Here is a 19,153-nt window from a genome sequence, read left to right on the forward strand (position 1 = left end):
TTCTCCTATATCTAAAGAATTACCCTCATGGTCCTATACTATAATCTCTAAAATGAACATTTTAAGTAGTCAAATACTTTTCATTCAGTAGCTAGGCTGTAAATGAATGATTTTCTCCCACATGGTCAGACATTTAGGTTGCTTCCAAGATTTTGCTATTCTAAAATAATTCTGAAACAAATAGCTTTGTGCTATGACTTCTTTCATTTGTACTATTACTTAGGATAAGTTTCCAAAAGACGTATTATCAGGTGAAATACCTGCATGGCTCTTGATAAATTAAACCATTCATTTTTGAAATATAAACAGAAATAATAGCAATGTGAGGTTTTTGTTGTTTTAAAACTGTTCAAAGATGCAGTTACAAAGAATGTTAAATACGCTCCATTTATTTCTCAGGTAAATACAATTTAGGTTTAAATTTCTCAGATAACTTTTGATAATAAGTTTTGATATTACTTTTCAATGTTTACCTATTATTTTAAAATAAAAGGTCACTTGCTAGTATTTATTAATCTTAAAACCTCCTTCCTGTGGTAGAGCTGATTATTCTTTTATTTTAGAGAAGTTTAATCCCAACAAAACCAGAGCCTAGCTTGTATACTTCACCTATTCAGATAGATTTCATTTCTAAATACCACAGTATTATTTTCAACAGCAATGTACTATTTCTAAATTTTTATTTGATAAGGAAAATCCTAAAGTAATAATAAATACTTCCATTATACAATAATTTTTAGGTCAGTAATTTTACTCTATGAAATAATTTGAAAGGATACCAAGGTTTATGACTGCTTTAACAGATAGCTTTATTGACTAGTTTTCTTTCGTACAGGAAATCTGTGTCATTAAAAGAATATTTAATGCAACAGCCAATTCCTTGTGCACTCCTAGCTCCTATTTCTTCTGAAATTAGTAATGCTTTGTTCATACAGGAAAGTTGGGAGACCTATACTATGAAAGGAGGCAAAATTTTGCCCTATGTAATTTTAAGTACTTTGTAGAGCAGTGTTTCTTAAAGTAGGGTACCTGACTACATCATAATCTGGAACTTGTGAGAAATATGGACTCTCAGGCCTCATCCCTGACCCAGTAAATCAAAAATTCCAGTGGGCCAAAGCAATGTATTTTAGCAAGCCCTCTGGGTGATGTACACTAAAGTTCAAAATCTACCACTGCAGATAACTTATTGTATAAAGCCTAATTTCCATTTACTAAATCTTAAATCACTCCTTATTTACAACTGCGACCTATATTCGTATGTCTACAACCAAGAGGAAATACAGTGGTACCTTGGTTTTCGAACATCTCCGATGAGAAACATTTAGGTTTACAAACGCTGTAAATTTTATGGATCTACGGTATCATTATAGTAAAATTCATGCTAAATTTGCAGTTTTAGGGGTTGATTTTAAAGCTCTGTTATGGATTAACCCATTTTGCATTACTTTCTATGGGGAAAACATGCCTCGGTTTTCAAACATTTTAGAACTCAAACAGTCTTTCAGAACGGATTACGTTAAAAAACCGAGGTACCACTGTAATCAAAATTTTCTTTAGAAGTCACCTTATAACTGAATCTTTACAAAGTTTGTTAAATTAGGGGTGTTCTCTTAATTTCTTTATTTTGAACAATAAACTAATATTTGGGAAGATATCTTAGCCTGAAAAAACCTCAATCACTGGTATTTATGGATGCTTAAAAAGATCACCAGCTAGAATCATAAAAAAGGAAGAAAAAATTTAATAAACATTACAGGGGCCACAAGACTGAACATTTGAGGTGCTGGATACTGTCATAAACAAGTTTTTAAAAAATCACTTGAAAAATAAATATGGTATGTGATTAAGTTATGGCTACCACATAACCTAGAGATACAATAAAAAGTCGACTGCTCTAATTCAAGTAGGAATCTAGCTTGAGGTTAAATTTCCAGTCAAACATGGATTCAAAAAGTGCTATATCTCAAACAACTTAGATATAAGTAGACATAATGTGCTTTGGAAAACCGTGCTAGGCAACTCAAAAAAAAACAGCTCTCCTGATGACAAAGTCACTGATGTGAACAAGCCATGCGAGGAGTTTGAATTAAATTGTTTAATGAAATGTGAGTAGGAAAATGAAGAATTTATAAATTAAAATGTCGCATGTTCTTTTAAAAGTAACTAAATTGAAAAATTAAATATTAAGACATTTGCTTATTTCATGTACATACTGATATTAGCTTAAAATAATTTTTTTTTAACTTTTCTTATTGAAATGAAATACTGCCTTAAATTTGAGGAGACTTTATTTTCAAGCATACTAAATAAGCTGTGCTTCTCGATTCATCCTAAAAGCCTTAGGTGGCACACTGCTAACACAGGAAGGAGTGAAGTGAAGGCCATGAAATAAATGTGGGAAACACTACCTAGGGAAGGAAAATTCATCTGTGTTGTTTGGGAAGAAGACAGCAGGGGAGGTAAGGAACAGTGTCACGGCTACACAGGCAACCCTGTTGTATAGAGCTGACTTTTTACAAGGTGGGAGAAGGGAGTAGACTAAGCAAGTTTTAAGAAACAAAAGGTAGAATTATAAAAGGAATGAGGTTTTTCACACAGCCGACTTTTCCAAGCAGTAAGTTATTCCTTTAAAATTTTTGCTACATATTTCACTTACTGTTTAAACAGAGTATATATAAAAAATCTTATCACTTTCTCTTGAAGAGTCCAGTTCACTATTTTGAAAATCAGCTAGTGCCAAAGCTAAAATACACCCACGGGAGCACCCAGGAGTTACTAAAGTGAGTAGTGGGTTTTATTCCTCTATATAAGTTACTGTACTTTTATACTTTGGCAAAGTTTATATTATTATTGTTTTAAGTTTTCCTGTCTTCTCTCCACCTCAAACTGACAGTTATGGCTCTGCTCTCACTCTACCTAAGATGTGTAGGTGACGAAGGGCCATGTGTATCTTGTCTGTGGCTAAATCTCCACTGGTTAACTCTGTATTTGAAACATAGTAAATACGTCATTAAGTAAATGACATGCTTTTCCCTCCCAATCTTGTTATTCTGCCTGAAATAACAATAATAATAAAAGTCATCCTCATAAAAACCACCATTTACTGAACACTTTTCGTGAGTCAGACACTGTGTTAAGTGATTTACATACATTATCTAATTTAATTCCCAACAATCCTGTATGTATTATGTTGAACCCTATGAAATTGCTGATATTCAATTGTTTTTAAAAATAAATTTTTTATTTTAAAATTGTTTAAAATTTATGGAAAAGATGTAAGAATATTAGAGAGAATTCCTGTATGCTCTCTTCCCAGTTTCCTTTATTATTAACATATTATCATGGTACATCTACCAGTATCGAAAGATTACTATTAAAAGTCCATACTTTATTCAGAATTCCTTAGTTCTTACCAAATGTCCTTTTTCTATTCCAGGGTCCCATCCAGGATATCACATTACATTTGGCTGTTAACGTCTCCTTAGGCTCCTCTTGGCCCCTCAGATATACCTTGTTTTTGATGGCCTTGACAGTTTTGAAGAGTACTGATCAGGTAATTTTGTATGATGTTTTTCTCATGGTTAGACTAGGGTTGTGGGTTTTGAGGAGAAAGAGACCACAAAGGTAAAGTGCCATTTTCATTACATCATATCAGGGGCACATAATATAAGAATGACTTGTCATCATTGTTGATGTTGCCCTTGATTACCTGGTTGAGATAGTGTATGTCAGGTTTCTCCACTGTACTTTTTGGAAGGAAGATACATTTAAGAAGTAGATAGTTATGCTCCATCTCCTTGAGGAGGGTTATCTAGATAAATTATTTGGGATTCTTCTACATGGGCAGATTAGTATATTGTCTCCCACTTATTTATTTGTTCATTTGTCATTCATTCATTCATTCATTCATTCGTCAGCATGGACTTATGGATATCCATTTTATACTTTGGGGTATAAGCCAACACTATAATAGTTTATTGCTCAAATTCTTCCAGCTTTGGCCACTGGAAGTCCTTTGACGTACTCCCATCATACTGTTTTTTTAAGCACTTCCTTACTTTCTGACCCTCTAAGATGTTCCAGGGTCACCTTGTATATTCTTTGCCCTGGCCCTAGATTCAGCCATTTCTCCAAAAAGCCCCACTCCTTTTATTAGAGAATGGTATTAGAAACCAGGTTCTGGATGCTTGGATGTCCTTGTTTCTGATCTACAAAAACAATTTCATATGGCACAACCTAATATTAACTCAATTTTACAGATGAGGAAACTGAAGCTGGGAGAGATTCAGTAACTTGCTCAAGGTCTCCAAGCTCAAAATGTCAGAACCATCAGAACCATCAGAAAATAAAGTTACCATTTTAAATAAGTAGGCTATGTATGAGTAAAGGACATGAATCATTGGAGCTTGTTGTCAGCTAGTCTAGTTGCTCAAAGATGTCCTGCTTACTCTACGTTTATAGACTGATGGAAAAATAGGACATTATTATGAAGTCAACCTTTTTCACCAAATAATTCACCAATTTTCAAAGCAAATGCAAAGCACAAAAAACAAAGTACCTGACATTTTTTTCTATAACCAGCTAGATTTTTAAACTATATGCATTGCTTACTGTAATCACAGGAAATCAGCTCAAAAACTTATTCTCACTTGTATTTTTTTCCTCTAACACTGCAACACCTATAAACTGAACTACCAATGTGTTATAACATCTTTTAGCAATTTATAAAATACAGTCAAAAATCACTCAATGCTTCCCAGAGTTACTGCAGAATACACCAACAATTAAACATAAAATATTGTTTTTGAATTGCAAAAGAACCTTATAGGATTAGATCAGTTTACTTCCAAAGCTGGTTTTTCCTCATAATGTTTTTGTGACTCTTTGTCTTCATATGTCAATCTTACCAATACAAATTAAAACTTACTAGAAAACAGCCACAATTTTTTTTTAAAACCCAGATTTCCTTTCTACTCATCTAGCATAAAACTTTATTAATCATCTTACTAGAATACTTTCAAGATTAACTGCTATTAACATCATTGAAATTAGAATTTATGGAGCAATTTCCCTTCATAAGACCAAATCACACATAATCAAAAAGTCAATTTCAAAAATAAATAAATAAATAAATAAAAATAAATCACCCAATTCAAATCTTTTATTTCACTTATATGAAAACTAAAACTGTTGAGAAAAGGTTTTGCCCAAAGTCACCTTGTAGTTAACTGATGAAATAGGACTAAGATCCATGTATCTTAAAACTAGATTCTTTCTCCCACCCTAAATTGCCCTTTAGAACATACAATAAATAATATGTATGTATATGTATTATGTTTGTCAGAATCTTTTTTTGTTAAAGGATTTTCAATTTCTCTCTAATGATGAAGAATATGAGAATATGAATAAAATTGATCTCCCACTTCTCTATTACCCTCATTTTAATTATTTTCCAGTGCCCAGTCTGTGAAGGGAGTATCTATTACGTGCTAGGCACTAGAATGTTAGATGCTAAGGAAACAAAGGAAAACAACAACACAAGACATGGCCCCTACCCTTATGAAAGCTCTCAGCTGTAAGTTTATAGTACCTTCCTAAAAGTCTCCTTTGCTGACTCTTTCTCATCTCACAAACTCTGGAATAGTGCTGTTCAATAGAAATGAGTCGCAAACATGAGCCATACATGCAATTAAAATTTTTTTAACAGCTACATTAAAAACAAGTATAAAGTAATATATTTAACTCAATTATCTCCAAAATATAATTTCAACATGTAATAAATATAGAAAATATTAATAAGACATTTTACTTTTTCGGGGGTATTGAGTCTTCGAAAACTGATGTGCATTTTACACTCACAGCACATCTCAATTGAGACTAGTCACATTTCAAGGGCACAACGGCCACATGCAGCTAGTGGCTACTATACTGGACTGTGCAACTCAAGAAACCCCAGTGGTTGTCTATCTATACTCACTCCCCTAGGTATCTCAAATAATCTCATGGCTTTAAATGCCATCTATTTTCTAGTGATTCCCAAATTTACATCTGGCCTAGAACTCTCGCCTAAACTTTAGATTCATACACAAGTAACTAGACACAAACTGAATATCCCAAACTGAACTTCCAACTAGCAACCCCTACCTAAATCTGCCCCTCTTCCAGGTGTCCCCATTTCATTAAATGGCAACTCCCATCTTTTCAGCTGCTCAGAGCAAAAACCAGAGTCAAACTTGACTCTCTTTGTTCTCTCACATCCAATTCATCATGTGTCGTTAAACCAGTTTATTAAATACAAAGCTTATATAGTTTATAAAATAGTGAGAATCTTATGACTCCTCACAGCTTCTACTGCCAAGTCCCACTTCAAGCCCCAGTATAGCTCACTGCAACCACTGCTGTAAGACACACTGCAGTGAGAGAAGCAGTGAGACATACTGCAACCACTTCTTAACTTCCTAATCACTCCCCACACCCCTGCAGTCTATTTTCCACACAGGAGCCAGAGTTATAAAACCTGATCCTGGATTTTATGCCAATCTTTGCTCAAATTTCCCTTTTTTAAGATGGCAATACCACCCTTCCCATCCTCTTTCTGGCCTTCCCTACCTTACGCTCCCATCTTTTCCCCCACAGGATTTGCTAACACTTGGTCTGTTATATATTTTACTTGTGAATGTCTTTATTGCTTTTCTTCCTCTACTAGAATAAAAATTCCACAAGAACAGGGATTTTTGTTTTGTTCATGGCTCTATTCCCAGTGCCTAGAATCTGGCACACAGTAGTTAATCAATAAATATTTGATGAATGAACAAATATTATCAATTATTATGTGGATTAAATGAGATAACGTATAAAGTTGTAGTACAGTCTCTGGAATACAGTAACCACTCAGAAACTTTAGTCTATTCCCTAACCACTATGGTGCTTTCCATAAAATAAAATCAGAATCTAAACTTATGTAAATTTTTAAAGTCATATATCTCATTCTATATTTTCCTTACTCTTTAAATATCTGATCATTAATTATTCAAAAGACAATTTTAAAAAGACATACAATAGAAGTTACCTAAATTTTAAAAAATCAGTTAAGTACAAAATTCAATTGGTATTAAGAAACACTAACTCGGAACATAACCTTGCTTAACATACACAGAAAATTAAATATCGTTTAAGTCATCTCTAAAGATAAAGAGCTATAATCTATGGCTCTTTCCTATAGGAAAATTTTAAATGCATTCGCAATGTTCAACGGGACTTCACTTTTATTTATAATTTCTACCCTGCTTTCCTCTAACAGAATTTATGTTAGTCTAAGGAACCACTAAGGTTTTAAAACCACACATATTGTTTACCTAAAAAAACTTCAAAGAAAAAAATGAATCTGATCAATATTTCTACAAAACATTTTGTGTGTAAAGCTACAACAATCAGAATTAAAGAACTTAAGATATCAATAAAATGTGATCCCTCTTCAAAATACTGATTGTTAGAGACTACAGGTGATTTGCGTTCAGAGGTCACAATGTTACATAGTGACTAAACTGAGATTAAACGTTTGTGACTTTGAATGCTCACCCTACACCACTGCAGTGCTTCTCAAATACATACTAACCAATGCCTTACTACACAACCAGTTATGCTGACTGCCCCTACTCCTCTAAAAAGGAAGGAAAATTAAGGCAAGTATCAAATGGTAAACGTAATTCAACCTGACATTTTATATTTCAGGAAAGAAGCTTATGGAGAACAGACATAAACATGCAAAAAGGGACAAAGTGTTATGTTAGGCTTATCATGGAGATATTATAAAGAATGGGTAGAAGAAATAAGTGTAAGATGCCATGGATATATGGTTTCTACTTCATTTTTTCAAAAAGCTAACAACTCATGGGGCTTTCTTCAGAAATTTGGACAATTTCATTTTATCACTGATGAAAAGACGTACCTCAAGTTCCAGGCAGTGGTAAAATCTGGGTTTAGAAGCAGCAGGGTGCATGTGACATCTATCAATTCTAAAATAAAGAGAAGTCATATTAAAAACAAATAGTCCTGCCCTTTAAATCTTGGCTTCTCTTTAAGGTCCTTTTTATTTTATTTTATATAGATATATAGCTCACATTATGTAACATGCATATCTCATATCATAGTAATTTTAATGATAGATACGCCTTATTCTAAGCTGTCAGGGATAAGGAAATTATTCTCAAGATTTTCTTCTACTTATGATAAGTATAACTCTTTTTTAAAAGTTGACATTGAAATAATTTTATAATAAATATGCCTATAAAGAATAATCAAATCAACCTCTTCATTCTTTTAGTAGCTTTTGAAACTAATTTTATATTTACCAAGGAAAACAAACAATTTCTATACCACTGTTCATTTTCACAAATATTTCAAGAACTGACCATGTGCAAATTTTCAAAAAGGGGGGAAAAAAATCACTCACAATCCAATTTGTTTCAAACAGTTCATTTCCATTCCCCTGCGAAGATTATCCTTTTTTACACATTTTTACATAGCTATAGCAAAGATAATACACAATTTTGTTTTTTCATTCAACATTATTACATATGCATTCTCCTATATTGCTATAGTATGCATTTTTAACAGCTGCCTACAATCCCTTAGTTTAATATACTATCTTATTCTTTAGGGTGTTTCCTGTTTGTTTTTACTGTTATAGATAACTGCTAAAAACATTTTAGAAAGCTTTGTCTCACAGATGATTTTCTGTAAATATATTTCTAGGACTAGAACTACTATGTTAAATAATATAAATATCAGTATAGCTCCTATTAAGCATTTCCAGTGGTCCTCCAAATGGACTCTATTTATATTGCCAAGAGTAACATGAATGTACTTATGTTCCTGTAACTGTCCAATATAATTAGATTTTTTAAAAATGAATGTGGCAAATAAAAAATTATGCCTTGATACTGTTTTAAGTTACATCTTTATAATTATTAATATGAACATTTTCATTTTATTTACTATTTTCTATTTTCATCTTATGAACAGAGTATTCATATTCATTAGCTATTTATCTATCATGGTCTTGACAGAATTTCTATATATTCAAATAATCCCCATAAACCTATATTTCATAAAACAAAATCAGTAATATTTAAACATTGTCTTCATTTTACTGAAACTGAAAAGAGAATTTTGGTTTTAAAATGATCAACCGAGGGCATAATATGAAATTAAGGAAACCTCTACCAAGCTCATATTAAATTCTAAGTAAATAAAATAATAATATTGTTATAATTATTTGGTATTACTGGTTCCTAGGCATAAATACTTAACATTATTTCACTAAACGTTCACAATCACCATTTCTTTTGAAGTCTACAATTTTCTAAATCCATTATACTACCTAATAAATTGGTATCTCATTTCTTGGACTCTCCCATTCTGCATTTAAAAAAAAGGTGTGTGACCAATGGTCGTTACTAATTTGTTTGTACTTCTAATGCAACTCTTCCCACCCCACCCATAGATGAAGACAAACTCATCCTCCATGAGAGAGATACTTCTGTACAGCAGCAAGGCAAAAACTAACAATCAAAAATACCTAAGTCTCCGCTTTTCCTTTTGTGGCTATGTGAATAGAGGAAGGCTGATCAAAGTAAAATTTGCTTTAATGGAGGGTCTCCCTCTAACGGTAATAGCAACTGTTGGGTTCAGAGCCCAGTTCTACCACTTACTGGGAAGTTCCTGGACTTACCACTTTCTCTTTCTGTGCCTAACATCCTCCTCATGTGTAAAATGGACCTAACAATAGTACACTCTCATGGGGGCATTACATGATTCACATCCATGAAGTGGTAAGACAGTACCTGACACAGTAGGCACTCAGTGATAACTCCTGTTACAAAACTTGTATTTCCTAGACCAGTTCCACAAATGATACTGGGATTGGGGTCAACCAGAAGGAGGAAAATAATCTCCTGGGTCCTCTGAGCAGTGACAGCTAAGCAGAGGGTACTTCTCAACTTCTAAGAATCTCAGGATTTAAAATGTATCAACAGCCTCAACCAACCATCAGTGGTGCCCAGGAACACGTACAGTCACAGGCCCTTCTCCACTCCTCTGTGACAAACCACTAACTCTCCCTAATTCAAGATTCAAATTCAGATAGGACTTCAGGAAGCATTCCAGCCTGATCCAAGAGGTGGGGGTGAAATGAAATGTCAGAAACGGGAAAGGGCCAGTGAAGGAGAATTAGGTCAGAAACACTGGCCATAATAAAAGAATCACTCCTGAATTACATTTACTTTTCTGCTCTTCTTCCCCATTGGCTCGCTAAATGAGACATAGGAAACTAGTGTTTCTGGAGAGCCTACTACATGCCACACAGTGGCAGTATGCTGGGAGCTTCACATACACTAATTCATGTGATCATCACAACAACACTGAGACCTATCAGTATGACAGGAAGAGGGTAATTTGCCTGAAGTAACTTCTAAGTGGCTTCACTGTGTTGATGAACTGCATGTAAATCCAGGTCTGTTTTTCTGCAAAGAGGTGCTCCTTCCAGTCTAGCACGCTATCTACAATCCTCTACCCTCTCTAGTGAAGACTGAGCCAAAGATCTAAAGATAAACATGTGTGATCAACAGTTGTCTGCAACTATTTCACTCTACATTTCATCAATTACATACCATTTTCCTTTGCAGTTTTACCCAGAACATACGAACTTCTGATATCCCTACCATCTCTTGAATTAAACAGATCTGTCTCCAACCAGCAGAACATATAACAGCAAATAACTGCTTCTTTGTTAAGCACACTCCAATATATATTAATAATAACTTATCATCACATCCCAAGAAGAAAATGAGTACGCGCACATCATACACAGGAAAACAAGCTAAATTCCAGCTGTAACAAGGGGAGCATAGAAAAGCCAGAGAAAAATCAATATGCTTTCTTTGCAGCCCTGCATTTAAGAAATGGTCCAAGGCCTGCAGTTATCTGGTACAAGTCACTGCGTTTGACAACTGTCTCTAAGAGGGATAACATTTTCATGCATTTAGAAATAAATTCAAGGTCAAGTTTGACTGATTAATCTCTTCCTCCAAAATACACTTAGGTTACCACACGAAGCTTGAGGTAAAGCTATCTATGTAGGTGGTAACCACCAGAAAGGTCATTTATTACAGAATAGATGGCCAAACTACACTAAAACCTCTTACTTACCAAACTCGTTACTTATTTGATAAATGTCTGTTGAACACGTAAGGTGCTGAGTAAATAAAGACAAGCCATACTCTCTTTTTCTAACAAACTCACAATCAAGATGGGAAAAAATGTTATCGAAATAATCAACTACAATCAAGTGTGGTGTTCCCATGCAAGCAGTCTGAATAAAGGACTCCCATAGGAGTGCAGAGAAGTAATTACTGTTTCCTGGATCAGAGGCTTCATGGTGAGTGGGTGTGTATGCTGGCAACCACAACAGTGGTGACAAAGTAAGACATGAGCGTGGCCTCGGCAAAGGCACGGAACCCCGGCACTGGGACACAGCAAAGTCCAAGAATAGAACAGTGTATTTCAAATGAATGTCAAAACATATCCAAGCAAACCTGATGATACTCAGTGTCTGAAGGACATGAGGAGGTTGTGGTCAACTGGAACAGGCTTGCCCAGTCAGGAAAAGCAGGAGCTGTGAGCCCCGGCCAGTCGCTGCCATGCACAAACGTATGCACCCATGGTTTCTGACTTTTCAAGTGAAGACAGAAATCCAGATTTCTATCTTAATTTTAAATGTTCACCCTGATTGTAAATGTTTATCCAACTAATTAAAAACAATTTTAAAAACATTATACAAGCCAAAACAAAATATATCTGGGGGCTGTCTTCAGTCTGGGGGCTGAGAATCTCCAACCTCTGATGGTGAATTTGAAGTAAAGGAAAAGGCTGGTCATGTAGGCTGGGACAGATTATGAAAACCCTTAAATGTCATGCCAACTCTACCATGACCCTGCAGGCATTATGAAATAAGATGAGTGGATATGTATTTCAGAAAAGCATCTCTCAAACTGTGTTTCTGGGAAGTACTGTTTGAGACAAGTGGCTAGTGGCATGATGGACACAGATTACAGAAGAAACTGAAAATGGTGGAGACCTGTTATGAGGTAATGATTTTGTCCAGATGAGAAATAAGAAATAGAGAGCTGAAGATGGTTTTTAAAGCGAGAGCTCAGTTACGGAGCAGAACTTGTGAAAAAGAGGGAGGAAAAAAGAAGGTGATGGAAGAGCACACGTAGAGACAGTCAATAAGGGCACATCATACACTGTGCAGGGCAGAGCTCTGCCCAGTCAGGACTCCAATGCTGTGGGCTTCTCTTTTTGTCATTGATTTCTCAAAAAATAGGAATTACAGTATCATTCCTCTCCCAAACCAAATATGGCCATTACGGCATCGAACTTGTAAAAAATACCAGTCTCTAAGTAATTCATCAGAGATGCTGTGATGATTAGTTTTAGTTAAACCACGGTTACACTTGATTGGCTGCAGGGTGCCCAGATGAAACATTTTTAATCCTGATTTCTGAATGTGTCTGTGAGGGTGCGTCCAGATGAGATTGGCATGGGGAAAGCAGATTGCCCTCCCCAATGCAGAGGCGCATCATCCACCCTGGTAAGGGCCTGAATAAGAACAAGAGAAGGAAGGAGGAATTCGCCCCTTTTTAGCTTCCTGCCGGTCTACTTGAGTGGGGACATCTCATCTTCTCTGGCTTTGGACTCAAACTAAATCCTATCACTGGCTTTCCTGGGCCCCAGCCTGAGGAAAGCAGATCGTGGGCCTTCTCAGCCTCCATAATCAGGCAAGCCAATGTGTCATAATCGCCTTTTATATATTTATGTACTTATAAAGTTTTCTGCTGGTTGTTTATCTGGAGAACCCTGACTAATACGTACAGATGCTTTCCAAACATGTAAGGAATTCAGCAGATGAATGAAAGCATGAATTGTTTGGTTAAAAAGAAAAAAACAATTTATCCCAAGAACAAAGGTCACCTTCAGTTACGGAATACACTCTTGGGGGTGCCTAGGATTTTGACATGCTTAATCATAGAGACACTGACATTTCTGAAACTGTTCTTAAATTGTTCTTTACTTGGCTCTTCTTGTACAGATATTTTCTACAAAACCAGTTTTAAAGGTACAGCATTTTCATGAAATAACTGCTTTTTTCCACATATTTTTTACTTTTTTTTCTTAGCAGGATTCACCCGTGTTCTAGTAGCTTCAGTTCACAAGTTTGGCTGACTACTTTTATGTTAGTCAGGATTTTTAGGCATCTTTTTCTGTTGAATCAGAAATTCACTTCCATATTTTTACTAATAACGTGATCTCGTACAACTTGAGTTTTAAGTGACAACCATGCTGACCTATGCTGTCCCCACCCACCAAACAAGTAAAATGGAAAATTGCTTGCATGCGAGTACAGGTTCGAGTACAGGTTCGGATAAAATCAAGTTGTTTCTGTACACATGCACAGAGGCATCAGAATTCAGAGTTTAGATGCCAGCTATTCATGTGAGTGAGCTTATTAACTATTTGATCCGCCCAGGTCCTCCTGGGCCTACAGAGACTGGCTACACGATGAGGAGATTTAGCAATGCCAATGGGCAGTGTCCAGAAATACAAGAAAGAGGGAAATGGACAGAGGGACTTGGAAGGCTGCTGGAAGGAGGGCTGGGCTAGCACATGAATGGGCAAAAAATACTGATTTGAAACAAAATTAGCCTTTGATGTTTTAAAATGTAGTTTCCTCTCTACAAGAGCACCACTGTCTCCTCTCCCAGGATTAGTTATCTGTTGGCTCCATACATTTCTGTGCACCACAGCACACACCATACACCTGTTTGGCAAAAATTAATCTGATGGACAAATATAGTATTACTCTGTCCCTTAATGTTACCGAAAACTATTACAGAGTGATAGAATGAAGAACAAAAGAGTGTCTAACAACAGATAAATACCCTTACTTTCAAGTTTATGCCTAAACTTACACGTTTAAGTTAATGCCACAAACTTAAACTATGCCATAAACTTCGGCGTAGCTTTTTAAATTAAGATATATACACATCAGACGATTAAATGAATGAAACACAGAAAATACAAACTATTTCACACATTAAATCTTCAAATCAGACTTTTCTGGGAGTCTATATAGGGAAAAGAAAAAAATAATTAAATAAATAAATAAATAAATAAATAGGGATAAGTGCTATTAACCTATTACGACACTATATTAAGGACAAAGCTGAGAGGAATGTAAGGAAATGGCTATGTCATTCGTTTGGAAACACTCCACAAAGACATTGTTTTTCACTCAACTGTAAGCTTCTTGAGTAAAGAGAAATGTATTATTCATCTTTTTATCCCCTACAGTACTTAAAACAGCTTTTGCTATGAGTAGGCCCTTGGTAATGGTTACCAAACTGTTAATTAAATTCTCTAGGAAACAAAGTTCTTACTCAAAATTAGCCACCAGGCATACTAAGCACTTTTGAAGTGCTAGATGTGGGAAGGGGCAGGAGCTTTTTACAAGAACAGTCAAGAACGTGGTCTTGGAAAAAGTGAGACCTCAGGTCTCATGCTGGGATGGTTTCCTTTTGCTCATAACTGCACAGGAACAGGACACAGAGGGGTAGAGCTCAGTTGGGATTCACAGTGCAACAACACCTTCACAAATCGCCGAGCTGGTTCACAGTGTAACTACCACCACCATGCCTCCATTATCTCACTTGGACTGCTACTAAAATGATTTCTATTGCTCATAAAGTACTAACGGATTAGAAACCAGAGAATCTGAGCTTGCAGCAACTACAGTCCTGGTCAGTTATTTTCAAACTTTTTTTTTTTTTTTTTTTTTTTAGCCATAGGACGTCTTCTTCAAATAGTTTTATAAATGACCCCAATCTGTAAAAAGATAAATATCAGAATTACTCTGATTTACTGCTTAGGCTGTAGTAGGTGGCCTGGCACCCTGCGTGAGGCACCACAGAATCACTCTGGATACAAAATTTGAAAACTACTGATAAGTCCAAATTCCTGCTTGACAGAGTAAGCACCACCCAGGCAGTGAATGAGAGCCAGAACTAGAATCTGGGAATGTGAACACCCAGAGAGGGTTCTTCCCACTATATTCCATGCTGATTCTAAAAAACGAAGGACAGAATTCATACTTACCATCTTTGTTCAGCCACTGCTTTCTCATTCTGTACAAAAGGAGCTTGTTGTGGACATACGGTAAAAGGAACTTGACACACCAGCTCTCCACACCAAGTTTGTTTTCAACCAGGACTATGGGACTCCGGTTATACCTAGCTTCAGGACATGGGATCAGGCCAATTTCATCTCTTAATATGTAAAACATAAAAAAGAATGAAAGATAAGAATACTAGCCTTTAAAATGTTTTCAATCCTACAGTATTTTTTTTTTAATTCACTTATTTTCCTTTCTTAAAAATATTATTTAACTCACTTACTGGCTTGGTAGAAATTTTTTTTAAAAATCACCAGTTTCTAAAAATACTAACATTATAGAAAAATTAGTACGCTGTACTCCTTGCTGACAGGAATGAAAATCAGTCTACTCTTCAGATGGAAATTTGAAAATGTCTTTCAAAATTTTGAACACACATACTCTTTGACGCAGCCATTCCACTGCTCAGAAATTGTCCTATACCAAAATACATGAAGCATATTTACTGTAACACTTCAAAAATGGAAATAATCTAAATGTGTATCAATAGAGGACTGGTAAAATAAATATGGCTTATCCACATGACAGAGGTTTAAAAAAATGAGGTAGATCTGTATATGCCGGTGTGAAAAGTATGCCAAGATATGCGAAACAAACAAAAAGCAAAATGCCGGTGCACAGCAAAAAGCCTTTTTTTAATAATTAAAAAGAAAGATATGTAGATGTATTAAAAAATTTCTCAGAAGGATACCAAAAAACTTCTGGGGAAAGGATGGATTTTATTTTATACAGTTTAAATTTACTAATCACTTGTATGTATTATTTCTATTTCTAAAAAATGTCAACAACTATATTTATGCTTCCTGATAAGAAATATATGTGGAATGGAAACAAATTATCAACAAAAGTTATCTTGTAGTTGAGATTGCGGGCCATGTTTTCTTCTTTATAATCCTTTATATTTAACTGAATTAAAACAAAACAACTAATGTTGTTAAAACACAAAATGCATTTCATATTTTGAACATTTTCATCTAAGGCATCTATATCCTTCAATCCACCTCAACTTAAGTTGAAAATTTATGTTACAGCCCGACATTTAATAAACAATATGCAGGGCAGTTGACTTACGTAGTAAATGAACCAGTAAACATAAAATGTTTTTGCAAAACCTGCACACACGCCTTTCAACTATAAAGAAGTTATAATTCTTGCCTGCATGAAGCATTTTCTCAAATAGTATGTCCTTCCCTTAATTAACGAATAGCTAACAAGAAACCTTTTAATGAGAACAGTTGACATAAATAACAATACTTTTAGAGTGTCTAAACAGATTTTTTTAAATGTGTTTTTAAAAAGAACGGGTTTTCAGAGCTTGGGTGTGACATTATCTATTATGTCCCTGGGATACCCCTGCCAAGAAGACAGTAGTTTGACAGGTGAAAAGAGGAAAAAAACGTGTCCAATTACAGGTTATAAGAAATGTCCTCTTTTTTTTGTTAGGCCACCAACACAAATTGGTGGGAGGCTGTGGAACTAAAAATCCTTCCTGGAAACTCTATAAACTGGATAGCTCAAAGGTAACCTGCCTACTGATCACTTCATTAGTGACATAGAGATATATATCTCTCTCAATAAACAAGAGTAATCTAGGAGTTGCAAGTCACTAACCGTTCTTTCAAGCTAATTTAACTCACAAGTAAATTCTGAGACTGACCTAAGGCTTTTTGTCCTGACAACGGGCTCAGTTCATTCAGAGGTGTTTCCATACACCATGTCAGTACTATCTAAACAGCTTATGAGTACTACTACAATGTACTGGGTTCTGCATTAGGTTCTGCAAATACAAAAATAAATAAAACAGACTTCACAGAGCTGACAGTTTTGCTGGGAAGTCCTGTCATTATCTATAATAAAATGTTATCATTTTGCCATTCTATAATGCAAAAAAGTTCGGTAGGAAAAATAAGCCAATGCTGAGAGAGCATCTGAAGCCAATGCCCAGGACATATTTAAAAATATGTTTTTGCATTTGTATTTGATGATAGGAAAACCAGCCACACCTAGATCTACACCTGACTAATATATGTTGGAATTTCTGATAAGTAAAAACCTCAGTGCAATTATTTCAAGAAAAGTTTGTTTTCTGGGTCTAATAACCACTTACAACACTTTAAAGAACTGCAAAAGTCAATAACATGAATGCTACAGTAACAAGAATAAAAGAATCCTAGTTTCTGGGTATAGTTTGGTTTCTTTTGGAGGAGGGTGAGAGGGTGTTATAAGTGAAAATTCACAATGTAACAACCAGCCTTGCTTACTATTTAAACCAAAAATAAAATGCCCAACTAATAATTTACTACCTAAATGACAGAACAGAGCCATCTGCACACATACAAAAAAAACCACATTACTTTAGTTGGCTACCATTCTTCCCAGAAATAATTAAAAACACAAGAATGCTTTGGATATAGCAGTTGCTCAATAATTGCTACTGAAAGACTGATGGTCCGTGCACTTCGGTGCAATATTCAACTAAATTATTCAGTGGTAATATTCAAATGAATAATTAATAATATTGCTCCTTGACTCTGCGAAAGAACATTGCCTCTGATTTCTTGCTAATGCAGTGGGTCCAAGTCCTAGCTCTGTCAATGTGCAGATCATGTCACTTGGCCTCTATAGACCTCATTTCTAAAATGGTGGAATCGCATTATGTCTCTAAATAAAAGCAATGAGCCACGTGGTCTAATCCAGCTTTCAAATTTTATGACTAAGAAACCTGGCAGCTATTCTCATGTAAGAATGAAAACAGTCGTATACGGGATGGAAAGCAAGGTCCAGGTTCCTGTTCATTTCCATTCTACCACCAACAGTCAATGTGATTTTGGCAAGTCAGTTGCCATCAGTATGCTCACCTGAAATACAGAAATAATGATGCCTTCCCTGTCTATATGAAAAGCAAATAATACAATGTAGAGAATGTGGTAAGCTAAGAAGTGCCAAGCAAAAATGATGTCATTATTAATTCAGTGAACAGCCTGAGGTCAAGCAGAAAAGTTCTTTGTTTAACAGATAATGAGAAGCTGAGGCAAAGAATGTTAAGCATTTATCAAGTTATCTGACCCTAAGACACACTGCTTTACTGCTTCCTAAAAATATCCCTGCACTTTATAAAGATAGGTAGGTCAGTAAGCTTCCCAGTAACAGTGCGCTTGACTTCAGACTTCTCTGCCTAGTCCCTTAGGTCACAGTCCACTTTTTTTCCCAGACAATTTAGGGTTCCAGAATCATTTTAAAATTGGAAGGGACCTCATTTCTCCAGTCTCTCATATTATATCAAATAAGGAAACTGAGGTCCAATAAGGTCCACAGGATTACCCAAGGTCACATTGCCAGTGGCTAAATTAAAAATCTGGTCCTTCTAATACTCAGCCCCAAACCCTTGAAGCTAGAGTGAAGATAAAGACATCAGTGAAAGTCAGCAGCATTTAGATTAATTATTTCTAGACTTCTGGTATTTAAATTTTAATTTCATACTCAAGAAAAGTTGGAAAACTCTGGGAAAAAAAACAAACTAAAAGTCATCTATCATCCCTCTACCACTATTATATTTCGGATTGCATCCTTTTTTTTCTAAATATTTTACAAAAGTGGGATTATGTTGGACATACTCCTTTATAATCCTTTTTAAAAAAAACAACAAAAACAAACAATTCACATTAACCATTTTTCTATTAATTTTATATATTTTTAATGGTTGCAATGAATGTGTTATAAATATCAAATACATCTCCACTTATTTTCACGTAAAATAGTCTTAGAAACTTCTGACTCCTTCACTACCATCAAATTCCATTCTTTTATATTTTCAGGTTTCTGGAAATTGAGATTCCTGGTATTTAAAGATATTCAAGTAAA

The 19,153-nt window shown here is 35.2% G+C and overlaps 1 protein-coding gene across 1 annotated transcript in view; it reads right to left on the bottom strand.

The window, feature by feature from the left end:
- Positions 1–19,153, bottom strand: part of PTAR1 (protein prenyltransferase alpha subunit repeat containing 1) — a 41,596-nt gene that overhangs the window by 17,428 nt on the left and 5,015 nt on the right. The window contains exons 2-3 of the mRNA XM_081067517.1: positions 15,217–15,386; positions 7,952–8,018 (exon numbers count right to left, since the gene is read on the bottom strand). Of these exons, the coding sequence (XP_080923643.1) occupies positions 7,952–8,018; positions 15,217–15,386 (237 nt within the window). The remainder of the gene's footprint in view (positions 1–7,951; positions 8,019–15,216; positions 15,387–19,153) is intronic.

Source organism: Rhinolophus hipposideros (genome assembly GCF_964194185.1).
Source record: "Rhinolophus hipposideros genome assembly, chromosome: 11".
Classification (NCBI taxonomy): domain Eukaryota; kingdom Metazoa; phylum Chordata; class Mammalia; order Chiroptera; family Rhinolophidae; genus Rhinolophus; species Rhinolophus hipposideros.